The sequence below is a fragment of the Ambystoma mexicanum genome, chromosome 2p (genome assembly GCF_040938575.1).
Source record: "Ambystoma mexicanum isolate Mex_15411 chromosome 2p, UKY_AmexF1_1, whole genome shotgun sequence".
NCBI classification, from domain to species: Eukaryota; Metazoa; Chordata; class Amphibia; order Caudata; family Ambystomatidae; genus Ambystoma; species Ambystoma mexicanum.
Window position 1 is genome coordinate 1,446,706,439 of NC_090923.1, and position 18,417 is coordinate 1,446,724,855.

The 18,417-nt window shown below is 44.4% G+C and overlaps 1 protein-coding gene across 6 annotated transcripts in view; it reads left to right on the forward strand.

Moving 5' to 3' along the window:
• AGAP3 (ArfGAP with GTPase domain, ankyrin repeat and PH domain 3) overlaps nucleotides 1-18,417 on the forward strand; it is a 1,746,798-nt gene that overhangs the window by 716,024 nt on the left and 1,012,357 nt on the right. For 3 of the 6 annotated variants that reach the window (XM_069646010.1, XM_069646008.1, XM_069646007.1), the window contains exon 8: nucleotides 17,802-17,867. The exons of the other annotated variants lie outside the window; for them this stretch is intronic. In XM_069646010.1, coding sequence (XP_069502111.1) covers nucleotides 17,802-17,867 — 66 coding nt within the window. The remainder of the gene's footprint in view (nucleotides 1-17,801; nucleotides 17,868-18,417) is intronic. 6 annotated transcript variants of the gene reach the window in all.

The following is an 18,417-nucleotide window of genomic DNA, read 5'->3' on the forward strand; positions in this document are numbered from 1 at the left end:
AGCAGATGCAGCTGAGTCTGACGGAGAAATTATATAATTGGGACAGTCAGTAGGATATAGTTCTGGTGATATGGATAGTCTGGATTCCATGGAATCAGGCACTGGGGCTACGTCATTGGTTGGAATAATGGGAGCAACTGCTTGAGTTGACTGGGCCGCAGGAGGTGACAAATTATGGACCACATGTTGAAATCGAGATTCTAGCTTATCCGCAAAGGCAGTGCTTCAGCCGTGTTGGGAGGACCTCTTAAAACTTAAGAGTAAGCAGTGGGAGGTATGGTAGATTGCGATGTCCCTGAGTTAAGCTTATTTGAATAAACTGGAATCCAATTTGAAGTATGCAGACTGGCCTCGTCAAGGGCAGTTTACATCCCCTTTTCCTTGCTGAGTTATTGGAGCGGAGTGCCTCAGGGGCCCGCCAACCAGGGAGGACAGTTGGATCCCTGGACGTATATTTAGTGGCATGTGGTAAGAATGGCACAAAGGAGGAGGCGGCATACCAGTTGTTAACTGCATCATTTTGAAACCAGTTATTCGGCCAAGTAATTGTATTTACTTGTCCAGCGAATCCTTGATATTTCTTTTTTTTTCCCCCCTCCTTTTTCCCCCCCTCCTTTTTTTTCTTTTCTGTTCCCATTTCTTTCCCCTCTGTTCCATTTCTCCCCCTTATTACTCGCTATAATCAGAATTTTATCAAGGGACGATTATGGGAGGGACTTCGATTGTGGCTTCCTACGAATATAAACAAAAGGGCACAGTGCCGAGATCAAGCTGAGGCACACGCTTCAACTGATGATTGTACGAGTTGAGAAATACCAAAAATACGTACAATCTTCAGCATTAAAACGTGGCCATTAAACGCTGCGCAAATCTACGACATCTACAGGGGAACAAAATTAGGAGAGAGAGAAAAAACGTGAAGGACCCGCCCACTCCCAATTTAACTAAGCTTGGGTGAATGGCGCTGGGTTAGGACTTCATATCATACCTACGTGATTAACACTATGAACGCCATACATGGGAGTAGAGTAAAGAATGCAGTGGAGAAAAAAGAAAAAGAAAGAGGAAAAAGGGCGAGTAATGCGGCACAGCGGAGCAGCGGACAGCTGACAGTACAAGCTCACGGTGCGCGCACGCTGGTGCACGCAAGAATTGAAATTGTAGCGTCAGATGCTAAGTGGACGTGGCTACAAGAAAACAAAAGAAATATTAGCTTTTAGGGTTGCACGCTAAGGTAAAGAGTCCTTAACAAAGTTCTTTATAATGAAGTCTGTTGAAGGGTGGACATCTGATATACCCAAGTTGATTTGAAGGAAATGTAGTCAGCAGGCATTCCAGGCAGAGTCAGCAGCAGGACAGCTGACAGTACTCGTCCGGTACTTGCTCACAGTGCGTGCGCGAGAATTGAATTTGTAGCTTCAGATGCTAAGTGGGCGTGGCCAAGTTGATTCGAAGGTAAAGTAGTCAGCTGGCAATCCAGGCAAAGTCTGCAGCAGGACAGCTGACAGTACTCGTCCGGTACTCACTCACGGTGCGCGCGCGTTGGCAGTACTTGTATCCTTGATGCTGTTTTAAAGAGTTATTTCCGATTATTTCTAAATAATTTGACCAAACCACAACCTAAAAACACATCTAGTAAGAGACTTCGAACTTGACATCTAAAGAAACCCTCACAAGTGTGGTAAAGAAATGGCTTGAAGAAACCCTCTTGGTACAGGAAATAAATCAACTCCCAAGGGTTTACTGAAAAATAATGGTTACTCACTTGCCTATTTGTCGCTGATGAACATTGACCACTCGCACCTCTGGGGGCACCCCAAACCTTTTCTTCCAGCAAAGAAGACGAGTGGAGAGAGAGTGCACCGGCAAAGGATCCATACAATGATCATAGAGGCAGTGTTTTCTGGACCCAAACACTAAGTGTGGCTCACTGGCCACAATGGATCTAAAACAATCAACACAGGTGCCACAGTGGGGCATAACCACAAGGGAGTACAAAAAAAAATGTTTTGAAAAAGGCAAGTGCAGAAATAAATGGAACTTGACCTAGCTCATGCACTGTCTGTATGAAGAAAAAGGGTAGCGGTTGTGTCCAGGTGCATGTGTTTTGGAGATCCGCTTCGGTGCGCATACATATATGCAGGCCAGCAGCCATATCTTTTAGTATGTAAATGCTTCATCATACCCAACTCTATTTCTGTCCCTTTCATGTGGAGGGTATCCCACATGTCTGGTGGATAGGAGACCAGATATAGACATATGTGACAATCTGACACCACTGCCTGCCAAATCTCATGAAGTGCAGCAAACACCTAATGTTCTTGTTGTTTGAAGGTTTCAGTACGGGACCTGAAGTCCCATGCCTTTTCTGTTCCTGATGCTGAGGTAGGAGAAGACCTTCATGATCATCAACATTGAAAGATAGAATGATAGAACCCAACTATATCGTCCAAGGAGGTTCAGAATGCAAAGCAAATCTGATGGTTCATGTTTTGTTTTAAAAAATTAAAGGGCAATGTAAACATGTTAATAGTCAACCACCAAAATTGATGAGCTAAAACATTTTTAAAGTCTTAGAGTAGTTCATTTTGATTGTGTTATAAAGGTGCAGGTCTACAAATGCTGTCTTGGTTTGTCTCTTTTCATTGTGGAAGCTGGAGGCAAATAGCTCAAAAGTCAAAGTATTCTATTTGTAAGATATCATAACAAAGTTGTGCTCATCAGTATGTTTGAATTCTTTGGGGTGCTGTCCTATTTGTAGAATTAAACTATGGTAAAAGAAATGTTTGCATCAACACTGATGACCTAATTTTGTTACTGATTAAAGAGCTCCTGGAAAATAATCAAGAGTGTTTAACCATGTATTCTTTAGTAACATAAAACTGGAACGTTGGGTTTTAATGACAGAAACTGCAGAAATGATTAGAGCTACTTTTCCACGTTTGCGTTTTGTGGGAATATGTTAAAAGAAAGTTATAATCCCCAAACAAGCACTGTGTCATGTGAATTGAGAAAGTAGGAATGTTTTCCAATAACAAACGTCAGAGATTCTCACCTCACGATGCAGTATATGCTACATTTTCAAGGGAAGTTGATCAGTCATTACCAAGACATTACAGGACAGAATCACAACTGTTGTCTGAGAAAGGGAAATTACTTTAAAGTCATTAAAAAGCCAAATGCTCCTTTACAGTTTGATCTTGTGTAATGAAGAAGGGGATGTAATTCCATGCTACTATTTTAAGAATATTTATTAAATCATCATCCAAAACGATTGGAACTTTTGTTCAATATGGCTTTGAACAGGACTGCACTGGGAATCTGAGGAGAGGTCGCAAAATGGTGACATCTAAGAGAAATTCTGGCATTTCTGTGAAGGATTGACTAGAGAAAAAATGTGCTTTTACCACTTCTGTTCAAAGAATTATGACTACGCATTCTCTAAAATCAGTTCAAGAAAAGTTAATTTCTACCATTAAAAATGATATTTCACTGGAGATATCACATTTGTGAGTTGGATCACGTTCATTAGAGCAATAGAAAAAGAATACATTTTGGTATTCGCAGTTTCTACAACATTCATAAAGAAAAGTGTAAAAATGTGCTTTCAAAGAAAGCAGAATGAAAAGGGAGTGATTTATTTCTTTTATTTTACTTCTGTGGCGTTCCTACTGAGGAAACATTCATTTCTGATGACTGCAATCAACATGTCCTATCAATTTGGTCAGTCATCTTGAAGGTTGTACCAAAAGGATGACTTGCAAATGTATGGAGATAATGCTTTTTTTAGGCTAGATTTGACAATGGAAAAGGAATCTTTAAACTGACAGTTTGCAGATCTTCATAGTTAAATGCCCACCAGATATTTCCCTTACAACCTGAGGCATGGACTAAATAGTCTAAAAAATAAAAACTATTTTAATTTAGACTGGCCTTTGCATTTAAATATGGAATCTGGCCACACGATCAAGTGCAAAGGATTATTCCGCATATTTCCCACAATGTGAATATTGCTTTATGGAATAAAATAAATGCATTCATTAATGTTTGATTTAATCTCTTATCAAGAAAACAAACTCTGATTTAATGCACGTGGCCAGTATTTTCTCTTACTAAAAATAAAAACCTCTTGGGTCCATGCTATGCATACTGTGCTGATGTTTGCAGAGATCTATTTATTCACTCATTTGTTTCATTCCTTGATGACCTTGAGGAAAAGCTGTGCACACACACACACACGCACACACGCACACACACGTGTACACACACACACACACACACTGTTAGATCATGTAGGCTTTGGCTGTCTAATTTGGTTTATTTAAAAGAAGTACTGTGGGCAGATCATTAGTAATATAATGGCCCTGTGCAGTCGGAATAGGCAAAAGAACAAGTTACTTCTTACCTTGTAACGTTATTTTGATGGGATGTTCCTCGGACATATTCCATATCTTGATGGATTACATTCCAGCTTGCTGGCCTCCGAAATTTTTTCAGTAGAGGGTGGTGCGCGTCGACGTCCCGCGAGCTGGTGTCCCTCGACAGCCACTGTCTCGGCGCCAATGTCATCATGCATATAAATGGACTCGCGCAGTGACCGTTGCTCAGTACCGTTTTGAAGCTTGAAAATTTAGCTGTGCATGAATTGGTTATTGACCTTGAATGAGCGTAAGCTGCAACTACAAGGGAAGTTTTACTGCGGGGATGGATGGGAGGGGCGATGAGGAATACGGCGGAGGAACATCCCATCGAAAGTATGTTATAAGGTAAGAAGTAACTTGTTCTTCGAAGGGATTGTGTCCTCCGACGTATTCCTTATCTTGATAGACTCGCATAGCAGTGGTGTACAAATGGAGGTGGGAGTAAAATTGGAATATTTCCCTTCAAGAATGTACAGAATGTAACACAGCTTTGCCAAATCTTGTCTCCTGGCTAGAGGAGGAATCCAGATTGTAGAAATTTGTAAAGGTATGTGCGGACAAACATGTAGCAGCTGCACATATGTCCCCAATCGGTACCCCTCTTTGGAGAGCCGAAGAGGCTGCGATACCCCTGGTTGAATGAGCCCTAAGATGTTGAGGGGGCTCTTTCCCTTACAATTTGTAGCATTCTAGAATGGCTAATATAATCCATCTTGAAATGGTCTGTTTTGTGATTGGCAGTCCTAATTTGTGTCCTGCATAACCTATAAACAGCTGGTCTGCTTGCCTTATCCTAGCAAATCTGCTGATCTAAAAGCTCAAGGTACACCTTGGATCCAGCCTATGCAGCCTCTCCTCCTCTTTCCCTGGATGGGGAGGAGAATAGAATGAAGGTAAGGTTATCTTCTGAGTGATGTGGAATTCAGAGACCACCTTTGGGAGGAAATTAGGCTTCACTTGTAAGACAACCTTGTCTTTGTGAAAAATAGCATGAGGAGGTTTGCAAGATAGAGCTTGTAATTCGCTCACTCTTCTGGCAGATGTTAAAGCCACTAGTAGGACAGTTTTAAGGGTGAGAAATCTTAATGAACAAGAATGAAGTGGTTCAAAAGGAGTACCCATTAGGAAGTTTAAGACTAGATTTAAATCCCATAAGGGGACTTGGAAAGGCTTTGGGGGATAAACATTAGTTAATCCCTTCAGAAATTGGATTACTAGGGGTAGTTTGAAATATGATGGCTCCTCCGCAGTGCGCTTGAAGATTGACAGCTCTGCAAGGTAGCCCTTGATCGTACCAACTTTGAGACCTGAATTCGCCAAATAGAGCAAAAAAGATAACACCATTGGTGTACCGCATGAAAAGGGATCGATATTCTAAAATCTGTTCCAACGGCAGCGGTATAAAGTCTTTGTTGCTGGCCTCCTAGCCGAAAGCAACACCTCCACGACGTCATCCGGAAGGTTCCAATCTTTGTATCTCAACCTTTCAGAAACCAAGCGTGAAGGTTAAGGGTTCTGATGTCTGGATGGAGAACCTGACCTCCCTTCTGCGAGAGAAGGTCCTCTCTTTGCGGAAGACGAATCAGAGGACAGATGGACAGGTCCAGAAGGTCCGGGTACCACGTTCACCTGGCCCAATCCGGGGCAATTAGGATCATGGATTTCCGGAATCTTCTCAACCTCCGGATCATTTGAGGAATGATGAGTGCCCACTGGAGGGATCTCATTCTCAGGCGAGCCTCTAGCACTAGGAAGATGCAGGATGGCATGAGGCCGAGCAACCTCAAAAAGTCGAAGGCTGGTAGACGTTGGGCATTTTGAAACTTGGTGACCATCTGTAGAATATCTTGAGCCCTCACCTCTGGTGGTGAGGCTTTTCCCAGAGAAGTGTCCAAGACTGCTGCAAGGAACTGGAGTCTCCGTGATAGTATTATCTGTGACTTCTTTAAATTGAGGGAGAAGCCCAGTTTGTGAAGGAAGTGGCAGACATAATCTAGTTGGATCTGAGCTTGTTCCGAAGGTATTGCTCTGATCAACCAATCGTCCAGGTAGGGGTAGACGTGGATCCCTTCCCTCCTTAGACTTGCAGCCACTACTGACATTAGCTTGGTGAAGAACCTCGGGCGGAGGTCAGCCCAAATGGCGGAACTCGAAATTGATAGTGAGAGTTGCCAATTGCGAACCTCAGGTATTTCCTCTGTTTGAGATGGATTGGCACATGGAAATAAGCATCCTGAAGATCTAGAGATACCAACCAGTCCTGAAGCTGGAGGGCCTGAAGGATCTGAGAAAGGGTTACCATCTTTAACTGGTCTTTCCTGAGGAATTTGTTCAATTCTCGCAAGATCAAGATGGATCTCAGTCCTCCGTCTTCCGTCCTCCGTCCTTCTTCGGTACTAGGAAGTAGGGGGAATACCAACCCTTGTTTCTCTCCGCTACAGGTACCGGTTCTATGGCACCTTTCTCTAGCAGGTCTAGAATCTCCTGCAGAAGGAGCGGACCTGGAAACTTCAAAGAGTTGTTCCCCGGTGGATGACTCTCAGGGGTGTGTAGGAAAGGCAGGCAGTAACCTTGGGCAATTGTCTCCAATGCCCAAGCATCTGACGTAATAGCCTGCCATTCCGCCAGATGTTGAGTTAACCTGCCCCCTACTGGTGTCTTGTGGGGAGAGACCTCAGAGGGGTTTACAGGCAGCTGACGCAGATGCCGAGGGTAAAGAGGCACCTGCTGCTGTGGCTTTTGTACCTTTAACCTGTTCACCACGGGTGAATCGTTTTTGGCCCCTTTGAGCTGGCTGTCCTCTGCCTTTTCCGAATGCGAAGTAAAAGGGAAAGGACCTACCCCTCCAGGAGGTTCCTGAGGGGCGATTTGGGGTCTGACGGATTGCCGCTCCAAGAGATTTCACTGCTGCCTTAGATGTCTGTAACTTTTCCCGGCTGTCATCAGCCTTTTTACCAAATAAAGACGTGCTGTCAAAGGGCATATTCAAAGTCTGGCCTGTACATCTGGATCAAATCCAGACTTTCGTAACCACGCATATCTGCAGATTGTAGTACTAACCGCCATGGCCCTGCTGATACTGTCAGCAGAATCAATGCCAGTTTGAAGGGACTCGCACATTGCATCTTTCCCATCTTTAATGATGTTTAAAAATGCTTCCCTTTTCTCTCCTTCCGGGAGACAGTCAGACGCAGATGAAGCACACTCCCAAAGTGTATGGCTGAATCTTGCAAGCGTGCAAGAGGCGTTAATATATTTAAGCGCCATGCTACATGCCGTAAAGACTTTTTTTGACATAGCTTCAAACCTGTTATCTTCCCTGTCCTGTGGAATAGTAGGGTATGCAGATCTACTGTTCGATGAAGTTGCTGCTTGTACAACCAAACTCTCTGGAGTTGGATACTTGATCAAATTCTGAGACAGATACTCTGTATTTGGCAGATAGTTTTTTGTTAACTGCCGGGATAACTTCAGGAGTTTCCCAATTAGCAGAAATGTTTCTTTGCAGTGCAGAATGAAAGGGAACAACGGGATCTTCCTGTGGACCTTTATCTAGGATGCCAGTAAGGTCATCCTGCTGAAAAGAAGGTGAAGGTGTAGACTACCCCATGAATTCTTATTCTGGCCATCAGAACCCTGTAAGGGGGTCTCGGCATGCTCCCCAGGGTCTGGTTTAACAAATTCTACTTCAGGAGAAGTATCTAAACCACGTGCCTCATGTAAGGAGTCTTGAAGATCCTTTAACCTGTTCTCTTCTGAGATAAATTCCTCAGGAATAGGTGTTGTGGTCCTTTGCAACCCAAAAGGTCTCTCATGATCGTAATCCTCACCTTCCTCATATATAGTGGACAAAGCTCTAAAATAATCAGATCTATGGTATGGTTTAAAACCCATTTCTAGAGCAGAAGGGGCCAAGCTTGTAGTCACAGGTTGAGAAAACGTCTAAGTTGTCGACGTGGAGGTCAAAGGCTTCGATGAAACCGAAAAAGGTGTTGAAAAAGTCTGAAGGGGCCTCGAAGAACCCGAGAGGATCGGGATCCTACTCGGATTCGTCGAGGTTATCAACGACATTCTCGAGGACATGTTCGAAGCCCTCGGTACTTCTACTGACTGAGATGTAGTTACAGCAGTAGATCTGTCCTTTATCAGTGTCGACATCGGCGTCGAAGACGGCGTTGATTCGACTGATTTGTGTGTCAATGGGCTCTTCGATAGAGGCGTCGATGACGCAGATTTATGAGTCGAAGGAACCTTCGACGGCGTCGATGACGCGGTCTTACTGCCTTTGCGCAAGGGTTCATGACTCTCGGGCACTTTCTTTCGCCTGGTGCAACAACTCGCAGCGTTTTGATTTTTCGGGTCTTTCACCCAGTCTATCACCTTTAGCCGTCTCCGAGGGGATCGAGGCCGCTTTCTCGAAGACGCTAAGCATTTTTTTACGGAATTCCTACCACTTAGCTGGAGAGCTGTGTTTCGTGGGGCAGGTGACCCTTTCCGGGGAAGTAGAAGAAGATGAAGAAGAGGGAGATCTACGATGCCTCTTTTTCGAGTGTTTAGATCTCGAAGACTGATGGGAACCGGTTTGCGACCTTGAACAGGAATGTTTCCTGTGACGACGAGGAGACGAATGTCTCGACTCTGCCGAGGAAACTTTCTAAGGAGTAGAAGTTTTAAGAGTCCTACCTCTTTCTAGCTTCCCCTTACGCTCCTTCAAGGCTTTCGCCATCATGGACATGCAGTCCTCGCATTCTGAACATTGATGCTCCGATCCCAGGCACCACAAACAGATCCTGTGAGGATCCGTCAATGACATTTTCTTCCCACAATCACAACACTTTTTGAAGCCCGACTGTGGTGTTGAGGGTTCGGATGAGGAAGCCATCGAATAAAGATGATATATTCGAGGAATAAGTAGAATCTACTTGAAGAAAGAACTGAGCAACACGATTCCGAGGCCCACGAAGCGCGGAAAAACGGAACTGAGCAACAGTCGCTGCGCAAGTCCATTTATACGCATGATGACGTTGGCGCAGAGACGGTGCCTGTCGAGGGACGTCGACGCGCAGCAACCTCTACTGAAAAAATGTCTGAGGCCAGCAAGCTGGAATGTAATCTATCAAGATAAGGAATACGTCGGAGGACACAATCCCTTCGAAATATGTTTCTAAACCAAAAAGTATTGTCTGAATACTTTTCATTTAAGGTCATTAGAGAAAACTCTAATTTGCATAAAATGTAAGGTGTTTGGAACCTATTGCATTCTATTTTAATGCTTGTGCCGCATGTAATGTTTACAGTTGCTGTGAATTCAATATATATAAATTCTCCTTTAATCTGGCAACTGGAGTAAACCTTGACCTATAATTGCATTCAGTGTCTCATTCAGAATGAAAATGCATACTTAAATATAATATTTGGTTAATTCATGGATCTTATCAGATTTGGCTTCACTGTCTTAAATACTGACATCCAAAATAACAAAGAAAGTACAACAGGTCCTATTTTTAATTATAAACTATTGTAAGGTTTGGTTGCTTTTTTTCTCCATGTTTGTGGATCCATCATCGTTTCCCTTATTGTATGGCTTGTCTTGGCAACTGTTTCTCTTATTCATGGCTTTCAACCTCGTGTTGCAGTCAGCAGTGTTTGATTCACCTCCGCAGTGTGAGGGCATCAGCAGCAGAGAGCCCCTTTATACTGCTATGTATATCTCTTGTTTCTAATACAGATTCTGCACACTGGCATTATGTAAGGGGGTACCCTTTTTGCATGTTAAGATGAACTGATGTATTTTGGGGTGATTCGAACTATATGGTCCAAGTACAAAGTCCATCGTAGGATTTCCTGAAGGGCTAGGCAGATTGGAGGAAGGTACGACTTTTGTGGAGAGGATTAGCCAGTGAATACTTCACTATCACGATATTCTTTGTCCACTGTGATGAATTTGAGGATGTTGCCACTTTTTCCCCAGAGGGAGACCCTGTTCTAGGTGCTAGGACAGTGCATCCCCAGTACACTACTGCTCTTGTTGGTAACACACAAGAGAGAGAGTATGTGGCAAAAGAAGTGCAACCTAACATTGGGGACCAATACCACCAGGGAACGCAATGTCTAACTGTTGTCATAGACCCCACTTATCCCCCCCTCTTTAAATAGTTCTTGTACCTGTTCAGATAGAACTCTTATGTTTTATTGCCAATATACTCCATCTGGCTTAGCAGACAACTATGAGAATCCAAAGACGTCCAGATATCAGACATATAGCTTTAAGGCAAGTACTGGGATGAGGAGGAGGACCACAAGTACAAGGATTATGCCTGAGAAACAGAATGAGCGGTCTAGACTCCAGAGACCTGTGATTGCCCCAAAGCAGTATAATTATCCTTCCCAGGAGTTTTGAAGCTGTTCAGCCTCCGCTGCAGCCATGAGCTGTCAAGATAGGTCCCCAACGCCAGGGCTTCTCACGTTACTGCTGTGAGAGACCTCCAGGCTCCCGTGTCACCATTGAACAATCCTGAGGAAAGGTGTCACATCCCGGGTTCCCAGCTGGCAACGTCAAGGGATGCCTAGTAACACCTGGAGGCTATCCTGGCGTCTGTCCCAGCGTTACTCGGCACATGGAGTCCGTTAAGACTACATCTCCCATCAACCCCATTTTTCTATAGTCCCGTGACACGCACGCAATGTGGTTCCGCGTCTTTCCGTGACTTCTGTATTTAATACCTGTTGCTTCATTCATCGGGTGCTCCTTAACTGTAGTAGTTACGAGCATTTGTATTCAGGTACCTGCATTCTGTTGTTTCGACCCGACTTGCGTATTAAGACCCTGCATCTGCCTTGTCCTTTTCTGGTCTCCCGACACTCGTCTCCCTCTGCTGCCTCCCTTTTGGATTGCTGAATTTGGCTACGTTGCATCGATTCCTTTTCCTAATCCATTCTGTTGTGACGCCTTGGACCCTTGAACTTTGTTTTTAGTGGGTACTCGCGTGAGATGAACGCTGTGTTCCCTGGTTTCAGTTTTATGTTTATGCAAACTTCCCTTAACACCCCTTGACTCACCAGCCACTGGAGATGCCTGAACATACTGGTGGTCAAGCTGGGTGCTTTATTCACCGGAGCTCATTGGGTTTTGTGTTTGAGACGCTCTGCTGTTTCCACGTTTTGGATTATTTTTGAACACTTGAGACGCTCTGCTGCTTCCACATTTTGGAGTGCTTTTGAACACTTTGGGATTTTTCACTCTTCACCAAACCCTGTTATCCCTTCCTTGAATAACAAGTAGGTTACTGGTATCCTTCTTCACTGAGCAGGTAAGAGTGGGTGGTCGTGGGTGGTAATTGCTCTATTCTGGCATTTTTTTTGGCTGCATTTTCTGAACTATTGCATTATTCTTTGTTCCTCCAGCTCTGTTGCTGCTGCTTCTGCCTTTTCACTCAAGCCCCGGCCTGACAGGGGTATTAAGTTCTGCAGGCTGCGCTCTTGGGGGGAAAGTCTTTAGCACATCACGCTCAAGATTTTCGCAAGAATGAATGAACACCCACACTTGTGGTATTATCTCAGGTTGTGACAAAAGGATACCCGGTCGGGAAGGAGCAGATGCCAAATGAACCGCTGTCGCATAACCCTGATGGTTACCAAAGCCTCCAGGGAAGCAGCGGAAGCCCGGAGAACACCCGTACTGAACTGAAGAGATGAAAAGGTTTGCGGGTTGCGCAGGAGCTGCACAAGGTCTTTGGAGGCACAGGGCGGAACAAGTGAACTGCGAAGAGAGGGTCTGGGATCCTGAAGGAAGCCTGAGAGTTTTCCACTTGGCAGGACAGTGAACCAAGGGGAGACAACACTACTGTGCGAGCCGAGGACCTGCACCTCAACAAGAGGGTCTGGGACCCTGAGGAAAGCTCGACAGTTGTCTACTTGGCAGGAGAATGAACTAAGGGGAGATAACGCCATTGTGGAGAGACAATTGCCTAATGCAAACACTCAAACTTGTACCCATATAAGAAGTCGAAAACTTGTACCCATATAAGAAGACAAATCATAAAATGATTACATTTCTAATAAGAGTTAAAGATATCCAAATTTTGTAATTTGACAAGAGGAAGAATCAAGCTTACCATGTTCCATGAAGTTAGGGCTCCGCCCATACAAGAAATCTAAAAGCAGGAAGCCTATGACTCCAAGACTGATAAAACGGATCTCCACTTTTATAAAGACTTTAAGGTGGCAGGCGGTTAAGAGGATGTACAAGAGATAATCCTTCATTTACTAAAGAGTGTTAAAGGACAATAAGAGTATTTTGGAACATTACTTTCTTTAGTACTTAAAACACCACCAAAGCTGAGAACCTTTCTGTTTGGTGAAAATACCATGAACACTTTAGGCTTTGATAAAAGACTTCTTGCACAGAGTATTAGTTGTAGGGACAGAAGTAGGGTTTGCGGACACAATAGTGACTAACTATAGTTTCGGACTGCCTGGCCATTTCACTAGTTTCTTTTGGGGGAGGGAAATCCCTCCTAGACCAATGGATAGAGAGGTCTTTTTCAACCCTTTTATTATTTATTAAAAGTCTTTACCCAAAAACATACCACCTTTGTGTCTGATTCTTACTCCTTACACCACCTGTTATTAAATAACCATATCCATACCAGGGCAAACCCATGGACATAGACTCACTTTTATGGATGTATAATGGACACAGCCTAACAGTGACAAGAGGGCAATTATGATTCATAATTGCCCTCCTGTGACAGTTGGTGGGGTGGATCTGCTCACAAATAACACCCTTCCGTTCTGTGGTCAACCCCATACACTAAACACCCCCATGCCTTCAGGGCCATCAACCACCATCCCCATCGGGGTCAGTGGCAACCCCGTCATACTGGAGGTTCAGAATTACTTTAGGGATGACCTTCAGGTGATGAGAATAGAGATGGATAATGGTGGATAATTGACCAACCTGCAATTGACTAACCATGGAAGCTGTTGTTCCCACCAAGGAGAATTAGCCTGTGGCCAACCAGTAGTAGTTTGTTGAAAACAACCCTCGAGTCAATCAACGGGCATGCGAATGGCCAGACTGCAGGCAGTGGAGGCTGGCCAGTAGGGTATCATTGACAATGTGATAGAGCAAGTGGAGGCTTTCTCTGGGTGCCCAGATACATGAGGTTGGACACGCACATGCAAGCAGGAGCCCAGGCAGTGACCCGGACGAGTCAGCATGTAATGGAGCATGGCAATTCTGCATAATTAGCCGCCAAGCCTTTAAACCATGTTGTGGTAAACCTCTCCCAGTCAATTTCACGGCCACTCAACGGTTTAGCTGGCTCCAATATGACAAGTGGCACATGATTGGGGACCCCTAATGATGGAATAGCCTTTACCAAGATAGTCCAATGACGGAAGCAAACTTTTACATGTGGCCCTCAATTGTCGAAGGTCACTACCACCACCTCTACTGTTTCTTCCTCCATTTCCCCAAATGTCCTCTAGTCTCCACATAGGCCTGGGAAGTTATCACCCCATTGGGCAGAGCCATATGTCGCTCCCACCCCTTCAAGTCCCTGGAAAATAAATGCATTCCAGAAATAGCACAGTGGTGTATTGTGTTTTAGGGGAGGGTATAGGAATTCATGGGAGACTATTTATGGAGTTCTTTTGAGGGGTTAGAGATGTAATTGACTTGTCTTGTGGTGTATGGGCATCTGGAAGGAGACCGGATTTGGTGTGTTATGATTTTTTGTTAGTGAATATAGATATTTTGGCCTAGATTTTCTCTTTTCACTGTGCCACCCAATTCCTCCTACCAGGTATCAGGAGACATATTTGCGATCAGTGGTGGCTGGTAAACGTTTCAACAGTTGGGGCAGAATGAGAAACTGCAGATGAAGCAAGTAAACCCTATCAACCCTTTGTGATGAATCTGGGAAATTCCTCCCCTTTCCCCAAGGGAGCATTGAGGCTAGGGGGCGAACCTGCTCCCTCAAGACCATTCCTAGGGGTTTGGTGCAAGCAGGATCTTACTGGGAGTGACTCCCCCTTAGGGGATGAGCGGTCCCAAGCTAGTGTGAGATCTCCCATAAAGACTGTACTCTCCGCTGAACCCGCTGCAGACTCGCCATCAAATAATTACTGAGACGTCGCCTCTCGTTACAGGGATGCATATAAAACCAATGAAACCCTCACCTGGAGGAGGAGACTTCCTGACGCAGAGCTGGGTGGCAGTGTGTGCAGAGCGAACGCTGCTGTTGGAGCGCAGAACAGAGACAGCCTGGAGGCTGGACCACAGAGAGGACATGGTGGGCATGAGAATGCTGCTGAATCCAGGAATGCTGGGTGCCAAAGCTCTTCCGCCCACATACCGAGAGTCGCAGCAGAACTAGCATGGCAGGCGGAGACTAATGCTGCTGCTATCAGAAGCACTGACCTTCCCTGGCAGAAGCACTGCAAAAGAACAGGTACGCGTGCCACCCAAGAAGTGGAGGCGGGTGGTTGAACGCTGCAGGGAAGCTGAAACCCACAAGTCATTCACTGACTATTGAGCCTGTCAACCACCACCACCACCGAAGTGTCCATAGTGAATAGCGAACGGCTAACAGTGCTGAAAGCCCCAAAGCTCTATTGACCCCTCCCATAAGGAGGAAGGGATGCAAACCCCAACAGGGATAAACAAGTGAACCCCAGGAGTTAGGGAAACCATAAATAGCCGGAACGCAAGGGCTTAGGTGTCCTGGGAGACACAAGGAAAGGTACCAATACTGAAGGCCAAGAGAGCCCTCAAACAGAACTGAAAAGTGTAACGCCTACGCTACCATTGACGGTGAAGGCTGGAGTGAGTGAGTTGGGCATTAAGATTCAGCATTGTTTGAAGGGGGGTTGAGTACCCCGTTGGGTCCAAGCATGTATGCGTCTTTTGAACTGAATTATTCTTTGTGAGCACTTAAACCTTTCATTAACTGAGTGGCTTTGCAACCAGGAAAGCTACGTTTGTGTTGGAGTTTGAACTTTACATTTTGAACTTTTGATTTCTGATTTTGAAAGACTCTGGTGACCCATGCCAGGAATCGTGCCCTGGGACAAACATTTGTGGTCTGGATGAGAGGGGGTCAGCTATGAGGAGTTGACTACCTCCAGTGTGAAAACACTTTCTCTCTTTTTCTTTTTTTTTTTTGTCTAGTGGTAGGGCCAGTTGGAAGGACAGGTCAGGACGGAGGACTAACTTTGTGTTACTTGACATTCTGATGAGCACCTTAGTTTAAGTTGGTAGCAAGGGAACTCTCTTTTAGCAATAGGGCTAGTGAGGCATTTTCTTTAATTAAAATAAGTCTATTGTTGAATCATGTCCTCTGGTCCGAGTCCATACCTTGGAGATTTGGGATGATGCTCAATCTAGAAATGTTAGAAAATATGGAACAGGGCTGTCCAACAGGGACGCACACAAGATATTGCAATACTTCAGAGGCCAAGTCTGCCCGAGTACAGAGGCACATTTCCTTGCACCAGTAGATCCTGTATGTGACATCAGAAAGTTTTGTACCAGATGGCAAAACTGTATGCCTTTGGTCACATACGTGGTGCCAAATCACTAAAATAGTGCCAGCAAAATCCATCTGGGGAAAAAGGTCAATTCTTAATCGTATAACAGTAGAAATTACACAAGTTGTATATATTACACCAGGAGATAGATCTATTTAACAAAGTATTCAACATGGTGCCAGGAAATATAACACAGGTGTTTCTGTGTAGAATATAAGATTGGAAAAGCCAGAAAATGAAAATAAGTTCCAAACTGCTGCTGCCCCAACATTCCACGTTACCAACAATATATTAATATCTTAGTGTTACAAACTCTATCCAGTCTGCTACCAATAATAATAATTTAGCATATATATAGTGCTACAAACCCTTAGGTATCTGAGCGCTGCTTATTATTACCCACGGTGTGTGGAGCTCATTTATCGACCACGGAAGGATGAAAGGCTGAGTTTGGCCCTGCCGGGATTCGAACCTGCGTCAGCAGGCTCTGCACAGATGTCAAAGCGAGCTCTCAACTCGCCGTGCTATCGGACTGGCTAATATTAGAGCATCGATAAAATATTCGAAGGTGCTGCTAATGCATTGCTGAAAATACTGTAACTTATCTGTGGTACTGTTCAAATATAACATGGATCTCTGATATGCTCAGAACACAAGCTTGGCTATTTCAAAATGTCTTGATAAAATTACCATGTCAGTTTTAACAGCACTATGCCAGTTTCACATTGGTCCAGGGGAGAACGGCATGATCATTCTTATGGCGGCAATACTGTGACATGATATGGTCATTTTTGGGGGGTAATATAAACTATTAGTTGTAAAACTGCCGAGGCAATTAACCTATCTTTTTCACATTGCCCCACAAAATGACTATGCCCAGTTCACAATGGTTTTCAAAAATGAAAATGGCATTTTAAAAAAAGTGCATGTAGACTGAGAAATGCCCCATGGCAGTTTTACATTGTGCGCAAAACATTATCATGCCAGTTTATACAGGGCAAGCCAAGTTCTTATTTCCACAGCTGATCACATCATCATGCCTCGTCTCTGCCTAAGGAAAATGACCAGCCATGTTTATATTACTTCAACATATTTACCAAGCCAGTTCCACATTAGTCCCAGAAAATGGCCCATGCATGGACAGGTATCGCACCACACCCAACACATGTCATGTTGTACCATCTGATCCGCTGCCCCAACTCATGCATGCATGTAGGACATGTAGCAGAAAGCCGAGTTGTGTAATTCACTGCTCACATGTATTTGCCTCCTGGCCGTTCCACCAAGTGAAGGAATTGATCAAGCTTCAATGCCAGATCATGCATAGGTATAGTCCCGGACAGGCAGCAAGGATAAGGAAAACCTGATACCTTCTATGGCCCATCAGGCCTGCAGAGATGAGGCTCTTGATAAACACATGTGTGGATGCCCATGTGTGGCTGTGTATTGCATCCTCCGCGCATGGACATGTGTAGCAATATATACAGACTGTCTAGCTGAGGGAATGCGAAACAAGCTCTTCACCCTCATGGTAGCCACTGCTTTCAGGCACCTCCACAATGAGTGTTGGATTACTGTGCCATGTTTCGTTGTGGATGCACTACAATTGTTTGATGTTTGATACTTGTTTTCAGGTGGCATGAGCTCTTGGCAGTGTGCAGTCATGTTCATGTTGTGTAACATGCAAAACAGAACCACAATCCTAAACACCTTGTCTGGGTTGTACGAAGTCGTCCTCCTTACATCAGTGTAGGCTTCCAAACTTGTTCTGCAACAGTCCAAATGTTTGTTCGATTTTATTCCTCATCTTGATGTGTGCTGTGTTGTACTTCACCTCCTGTGCAGTTTCAGGTTGACGCAGCAGGTTCCGCATCCACAGCATCAAGAGATATCCGAAGTCTCCTGCAAGAGGTAGGGATTGTTGGGTTTTGAACAGTGTCCTGTGGTAAATGTCACTTCAACCAAGAGCAAGCAGTGTTCTTCATTACATGTTCAATGTGTAACAATACATACAGTGCATAGCCACACATTTAGGTTGATGGTGGTGCTTGCCCCATTATAAATCCTGCTTTGATGCAAATGCGGTTGTACTGTCCTTTTGATATCCATTTGTGTTTTTTCTGCTATCCGCTTCAATATTATAAGCAGTTGTGCAGTCGTGTATGCTCGTGTATCATGCACAGCGGTGAAGGTGTTGCGTTTATGACCTTTACTCGGAATCATGACATCATGCACTGAACCTCGAATCAAGGCATGTCAATGGATAATTGATGTCAACACAACAAGTCACATTGATGGGTTCTGCATCAGTTTTGGATCTGTTCAATAGCCTTTTCGAGTGAATCAGTGGTCTGTGTGGGGAGCCTAGGGCACCAGACACATTTGGAAAGTGTGCCATGTCATAACTTGTAGTATTAACCACATTGACACTCAGTTCCTCACAGGAAAAGGTGATGTGTTT